The sequence below is a fragment of the Triturus cristatus genome, chromosome 5_2 (genome assembly GCF_964204655.1).
Source record: "Triturus cristatus chromosome 5_2, aTriCri1.1, whole genome shotgun sequence".
Classification (NCBI taxonomy): Eukaryota; Metazoa; Chordata; class Amphibia; order Caudata; family Salamandridae; genus Triturus; species Triturus cristatus.
The window spans coordinates 714,030,949-714,038,933 of NC_140588.1; the positions used below are offsets into that span (position 1 = coordinate 714,030,949).

Consider the following 7,985-nt stretch of genomic DNA (forward strand, 5'->3'; position numbering starts at 1 on the left):
ATGCAACTTTTTTGAAGTGATAGGGCTGTTTTCCCTGAATCCCTGTCCCACGCCACATATGCTCATTTATGATATGTTAACATAGACTTTAACTTGCTATACTGCCATTAGTATGGTCTTGCAGCACTGTTATGTTAGGTGCATGCATTCCACCACAGGTCAGAGTCTGTTTTCTGTTTTCAGTAACATAATCAGTAGTGTGGGTGCAGCTGATATTTTTTGTATGTGTTTGATTGTTGTGTTCTGTGATCTTTGAAGCCAGAGATAGTTACCAGTTCAGGTACATGCCATATAAAGGATTGGTATGAGTATTGCCCAGCTTGGGAATTACCTGAGACAATAGTGTATTGTGAGGGTCCACTATATCATTTAAATCAGTTTAGATGTTGGGTTTTTGTTGGTATAGACTGTGGTCGGTTGCTTTTGAGAGGAGTATTGTTTATAAAGCTTGGAGTGCTATTGTGAACTCTTTATGTAGCGCTCAGCACCCATCTGCCTTTTATTACAGGACTTCTCCCCTGAACAAAGGACTAACCAGAAGTTGTCATCAAGTGATATCCACTCATAAAAGTTCAGAATAATGTCATAATATTAATGTATTGATATTTAGATTTAACTTTAACAGCCAAAAACCAGCATTTCTAAAAATATTTAACAATCAAGGACAGTCTTGCTTGGTTTGGAGTTTTTAACGTGTTATGTGTATCACATACTTTGTGAGAAATGATATTAAAAGGGTGGCTTTATCAAACAATCTCAATTATATTTTGATGGATGAGGTTGGGATGAGGTTTCCCATGATCAGATAGACACTACAAACCCTTGCAAAATCTCAGCACCGGGAAAGAAAGGTGGTGTAGAAAATCTGTCTTTTCAATTTAGATTTTGTTCCTTTTGCTGGACAGTACATTTTGCCTGCTCTGGAACTCTGTTCACTTTACTTCTGCTAACAGGACTAGCTGTGCCTGTGCCACCTCTTTTACCATGTTTAAATTTGCGTATTCCTAATTGGCACATCTAACTTCTCTATTAGTCTGTAGTATATGGTGTAAAAAAGTGCACCCAGGGCTGGAAGATAAATGCACACTTGTTAAAGGCAGCAGCTATTATGCCACCCACTATACTGGCAGGGCAAAAAAAATGGCTTCAGGTCTATTTTGTGTTGCCTGACTGTTGATGTGTAAACACGCACTACAACCTGCCAAAAGAAACCCTCTTTGACAGGTAAAAAGTTCTTTTTTAAATATAGTAAGTCACCCCTAAGTAAGCCTTGCATTCAACAAGGTTAGGGTGCATGGTATTTAAAAGTGGGAAATGGGGAAAATTAATATTACAATGTTCCTACAGTAACGAGGCCCAAAAAGCTATTTTCACGGAAGCAGGCCTAGATGTCCTATGTAAAAAACCAGAGTACAGATTAACATAATACTACTGTATCTCAGGATTGAGACCAGCTAGGAAAATAATCAAACAACTACTTTTAATAGTTAATAAAATACAATTCAATAGTGAACTCGGATTTGTAATAAATATTAAGGAAAAGTAACTTTTAGAATATTATCCTTTATCTGCCTGAAGTGTCAGCAGGCTAATTAGCATATGTCTCTGCCAGCCTCTTGACAGCCTGGGGCTATGAATATCATTGAAAGGAAGAGAACAAGATGCCAAGACAATTCTTGTGTATCCACCGTCTGGTTGCTGAAGGGCCCTGCTTTTGTTCTATCAGACTTCTTTCTTCGGGTTTGTTGTGGGTGCAATACCTAGATGTTAGTGTTAGATGTGGGACAAGACTGGGATTATAATAGTACACTTACCAGAAACACACCCAGCCCTCAGAGCCAAATTTTAGTGTGGCTGAGGACTTTCACCATTTTGGGTCTGTCCGCAGTACGGCAAACAGGAAATACTAAAAAAGTGGTTAGGGTTGGCCCTGGGAACATTAATCCATTGGTTGCAGAGAGGCCAGGAGTTAACCCACCCACTAGCTCATGCCAGACACACACTTCAGAAAACGTTCTGGACCTGCAGAAGATTCGCAGAGGGCGGAACCTGCTGTCTGTGACTTGAGAAGGACTTAACCTAGTCCGACTTGTACCCAGGAAAAGTAATTGACAGCTGACTGACCTCCTGTGTGCCTATAGAAAACCAACAAGCTGCAAGAGACATTTTCCTGAAAGCATCCAGCTGACAAGTGCCAACTGGACCTCGACTGGGCCCTGCTGTTGGCCTCTGTCTGACACCCTGTGAGTTTCTAAATGCCTCCCTTGAGATCTTAGGGCTTTAGAAGTGAACTCCAGTGTTGGATTTGGAATTCAGAGACTAAATCAGAAGGTAAAAGCTTTGATGAGGGCCGACCTGGTTGGTGTATATGCTAGCATTCCATTGCCGTCAGCCTCAAATTGCAACTAGGTCAAGGTCTATAGTAACCATTGACTATCATTAGGATTTGTGCTTTTTACGCACTAGTTGTTAGACATCCATATCTCTGGCTCCCTTTATTGGATTTTGGGCATTTTGTTGCCATTCTGTTCATTAAATTATTTTGTTCTCCAAGTCTGTTTGGGATTTTTATTGTTTTGCACTTTGACTTTATTACAGTTTTGGTATTGCATAAGTACTTTACACATTGTTCTAAATTAAGCCTGACTGCTCTGGGCCATTGCTACCAGGGCATTGAGCTCAGGTTAAGTTAGTGGCATTGAGGACTCATCCTAACAAGGATTATGATTATTCCTTGAGGTGGGTAGTCATTCACTCAAAATAATAATCCAGTTACTTATAGGCGGTTCACCCCACAACAGAAATAACAAGAAGGAGAGTCGGTTGATGTGCAAGGGAAGATAAAGTACTTGCTGAGTATACCACCAGTAGGGTGATGCCAGAATGTATCATAATTCCAAATTTGCATTAATTCCACATTTCTAAAGTGCAACATTATCATATCACCCCTAAGGGTATCTAGGCACTGGGGGGTGCTCGGTGAGGATAAGTGAGCTATTGCCCAGAGTTACATGATGCTGAGCTGAGCTGCCACTGGTGCAGGGGATCAAACTGTTAGTCCGGCACTCTGGAGTCAGCAACTCTGACTGCTGCGCCACACCTCTGCCTCTGCGCCACACCTCTCCCTTCATCAAATAGCAAAAGACACTCCTTAAGGGTAGTGAAGCATGAGTGTTGTGGAAAGATGTCATAAAAGTCTTTCACTAATCCTTGAACAGAAGCAATGTGTGTGCACACTTTCATTGATGCACTTTGTTCACTGAAATGTATCTTAGGTCCCTACTCTGGCTATGTGCACAAATATGTGTGGGGCTCCTTTCTCTGGAATACCGTGTGCCTCCATCTTGGAATGTTGACCAGCCTCACATCCTCCAAGAATGTCTTAACAGCGCTTCAACTTCAGACCAACTCTGGCACCCCCCTCAGTCTACCCTGTGTCCAATAGGCTGGGCAAAAAAATTAAATCATCGATCAGAAAAACCTTAATGTCCCTTCCACTCCTGTCAGGTTATAGATGAGTATGGTGTGCATTTATCTCAGCTTCAGGAAGTGGCCATAATGTCATATTTATCCTGCACAATGACTATCACAAGAAATACATTCTAGTAGAAAAACATGTGATTCCCTTAATGGATTTCATTTCTCCTGAATAGAACCAATACAGTATCCTCCCCTTCCTACTTTCTTACTATTTCACAATCACCTCCTCTCTTTTGCTTTCTTTATTGCACATTTTTATTCCACTTCATGGGTTAATAACCATGCATGGTGTAAGAATGCCTCCATCATTAAGGTGTGGTGCAAAAATGAAATCAGGGTCAAGAGCTTCTCCAGTTCGAGTGATTGTGGTGGACGTGGTGGCTCCACAAACAGTGAATATTATAATTTGCGGCTGTTCCTTTCATTCCAAGAGGAGCTCTAGGTTATGAAAATAAATTGTTCCGCACACATTTCTGATTGCATTGTGTACCACTCATAGACTAATTTGCATTGCCACCTGGCACATGGTTTATCAGAAGAAGACATAATAGGAAGCGTGTGAATTGGATGGGCATGTTTGTGGCTGATAACTATTTGGAATGGAAAACAAAGTAGTGCGTGCTCTCAAGAAGGCACTCCACTCCAACCTGTTATTTCGAGTGCCCTCGATGTTGAAGAGTGTTTTGGAAATGAAATACTACTGCATAACCATTTGCATTCAACGTCTTGCTTAATTACTTCTGACTCGAATGCTAAGGCAACAAACAGCAAGGTGATGGATGGAAAGGATCAATTAATCTCAGCCGCTGTCAATGGCCCGAGCCCGAATCCCAAACCATCATTTCTCGCCCACTCTGATCCTGCTCCTACTAGGAACAGTCAAGCCCACGCTGTCAGGCCAAGTCCTCCCTGAACCAGAACGCATGCAACCCAGCCACTGTTTTGCCCATTTTAGGGCTCTTCAGTAAGGCATAGCATGGGTCCAGTGGCACAGTGAGTCAGCATACCAGGGGGCACTTAGGGCTTCAAAAACAAAAACATCAACTGAATGGATGCAATTCTTGAATTAATATATGAAACTGGCAATTGTTTGGGCCGCTTCCCAATCCATATTTTTTCCCACTATGCCACCTTAGTTTGGACCCAGCCCTATGCAAATTATTCTAACCTTGCTCCTCATTGCAACAGCCCAGTCCGAACTGCAAGGACAGCCCCTCCCTTAACCAGAACACAAGCAACTCAGTACTGGTTTTGCACTTATTAGGTGTCCTCAGCAAGGTATAGCTTGGTTCCATTGGCACAGTGAACCCAGGACCCACATCTGGGAGGACCTGGTCTGGCAGTTCGGGGTGGACTGCTCACATTAGAGCCGGGTCAAGACTGATTTGGATATAGCTGGGTCCAAACTGAGGTGGCCTGGTGGGAAAAATAATGATGGATTGGGATGTGGCCTGAGAACGATTCACGCATTCCATCTATCACCTTTTTGTATACATTACAAAGTTAAGGAGGTTAACTGTGATATTTCAAGCAGAACAAAATACTTTTAAAACTAGGGGTGGAGGTAACTTGCGTAATATTCTGTACAGCAAAATTACTTGAGATTCCATGGAATTCCGCGAGAAGCGTAAGCCACCATTTAGCACCATTTTCCTAGCACAAAATGCACAGTTGCATCCAAAATGGACGTGAGGATACATTTTGCATTTTAAAAATAGCACATAATGCAACAGAACATGAACAGCAGGAGCCAGCAGCTACTTGCGCTCGCTAGGTTTGTTGTTCCTCTGCTCCTGCAGTAGGATTTTTTGTGCCAAATTACTCCTAATTATGCAAAAGGGTGTAATCATGTAAATTTCAGAAATTTTGCTAAAATTTCCAAATATGCCAGCGTATTTTAACCATGTTGGACTGGTTAAACACAGTTGGAAAATTCAGTGATGATCCACAGGAAAGGTGCTACTTACCAATGCACATAACAGGTCAACGGCCTCCAAAATGAGCTCCTGGTGGCCAATGCGTGTGACTCCCAGCTCTTCCAGTTCCTGGTGGGTGATGTGCAACAGCTGCTCGCCATTGATCTTTTCTCGCTCAAAATTTTTAATGTATTGTTGAAGACAGTCATCGAGGCCTGCCAAAAAAGGAAGACAGGTTAGAGAGTGAGAACGAATGTTAATTTCACATCTCAACAGGATAACTCAAACAGATTGATGAATTCCTTTGTAATGGCTTCTACAACATCAATGTAGTATACACAGTGGGACCAAATGAAAAAAATATATATATTTTGCAAAGTGCAAAAAGCTTGATTGATTAAGCAAATTCTACGGTCATGATTCACACCAGAAGTAGAAGCTTACTTTTTTTTTTTCAAATTTATCTTTATTAAATTTTGTTTGCACAGTAATAACAAACAAGCAGAATAATACATTTTCCAAAGATCTTCGGATATTGCTTACATGCAGCTAATTCGTAGTTACAGAGTCATTCAAGGGTTCCGGCAACATCGTCAGAACCAGCATATTTCCCGCATTATCTGCAAATCTGAGCATGGTCTTTGTCAGGCTTAATTGCATGTACCGTTGTAGTATATTCTGGACTGTTACAACAAAACTCAGGTGATTCATCTGGTAACAGAAAATATATCCTACATGGACTAAAGTTGGTGGCATTAACACAAAGCACAACACCCTGTACCCTTCCCTGACTGAGGTGTGACAGTGTAGATACAGTTTCCGATAGTGTAAGGGCACATTGTGCAGCCTATAACCTTAGCGTAAGCATTCAGTCCACCTTTGTGCTCATGTGTTTACTTTTTTATGACAGTAGAGAAACAACCAAGTTAAGATCTTCAGCTCTTGTTACAGGGTTAATAACAAGGATGTTCAGAAGGGACTCTTGGGGATGCCAACAGCAAATATTGCTAACACCCATTAAGGCATAACTTTGAAAATACCCTAAAACACTACCCCCAGCATGACCCCCTATACTCCCCAAACACCACTGCACTACTCTAAACCCTAAAACACTACCCCCAGCAGTATCCCCTACACTACCCAAACACCATTGCACTACCCTAAACCCTAAAAGACTACCCCCAGCATGACCCCTATACTACCCAAACACCACTGCAATACCCTCAACCCTAAAACACTCACCCCAGCAAGACTCCCTACACTACCCAAACACCACTGCACTACCCTAAACCCTAAATCTACCCCACCACGACCCCCTACACTAACCAAACACCACTGCACTACTCTAAACCCTTCATCTACCCAAGCACGACCCCCTACACTACCAAAACACCATGCACTACCCTAAACCCTAAATCTACCCCCAGCACGACTCCCTACACTACCCAAACACCACTGCACTACCCTAAACCCTAAATCTACCCTCAGCACGACCCCTACACTACCCAAACACCACTGCACTACCCCAAACCCTAAATCTACCCTCAGCACGTCCCCCTACACTACCCAAACACCACTGCACTACCCTAAACCCTAAAACACTACCCCCAACACGACCCCTACACGACACAACACCACTGTACTACCCTAAACCCTAAAACACTACCCCAGCACGACCCCCTACACTACCCAAACACCACTGCACTACCCTAAACCCTAAAACACAACCCCCAGCACGACCCCCTACACTACTCAAACAGCACTGCACTACTCTAAACCCTAAAACACTACCCCCAGCACAACCCCCTACACTACACAAACACCACTGCACTGCCCTAAAACCTAAAACACTATCCCAGCACGACTCCCTACACTACACAAACACCACTGCACTACCCTAAACCGTAAATCTACCCCAAGCACGACCACTTACACTACATAAACATCACTGCACTACCCTAAACCCTAAAACACTACCACCAGCACGACCCCCTACACTACACAAACACCAATGCACTACCCTAAACCCTAAAATGCTACCCCCAGCATGACCCCCTACACTACACAAACACCACTGCACTACCCTAAACCCCAAAACACTACCCCCAGCACAACCCCCTACACTACCCAAAGACCACTGCACTACCCTAAACCCTAAAACACTACCCTCCCCACGACCCCCTACACTACCCAAAGACCACTTCACTACCCTAAACCCTAAAACACTACCTTCCACATGACCCCCTACACTACCCAAAGACCACTTCACTACCCTAAACCCTAAAGCACGACCCCCTACACTACACAAACACCACTGCACTACCCTAAACCCTAAAACACTACCCCCAGCACGACCCCCCATACTACCCAAAGACCACTGCACTACCCTAAACCCTAAAACAGTACCCTCCACACGACCGCTACACTACCCAAAGACCACTGCACTACCCTAAACCCTAAAACACGATCCCCTACACTTCACAAACACCGCTGCACTACCCTAAACCCTAAAACACTACCCCCCGCACGACCCCCTACACTACCCAAACACCACTGCACTACCCTAAACCCTAAAACACTACCCCCGTA

General features: G+C 43.3%; 1 protein-coding gene across 1 annotated transcript in view; it reads right to left on the minus strand.

Annotated features, from left to right (window-relative positions):
* The window catches only part of LOC146829166 (connector enhancer of kinase suppressor of ras 2-like), a 1,989,112-nt gene extending 1,982,877 nt beyond the window's left edge, over nucleotides 1-6,235 (minus strand). Inside the window, exons 1-2 of the mRNA XM_085606439.1 lie at nucleotides 6,178-6,235; nucleotides 5,448-5,611 (exon numbers count right to left, since the gene is read on the minus strand). Of these exons, the coding sequence (XP_085462565.1) occupies nucleotides 5,448-5,611; nucleotides 6,178-6,235 (222 nt within the window). The remainder of the gene's footprint in view (nucleotides 1-5,447; nucleotides 5,612-6,177) is intronic.
* Between the last annotated feature and the right edge of the window lie 1,750 nt (nucleotides 6,236-7,985).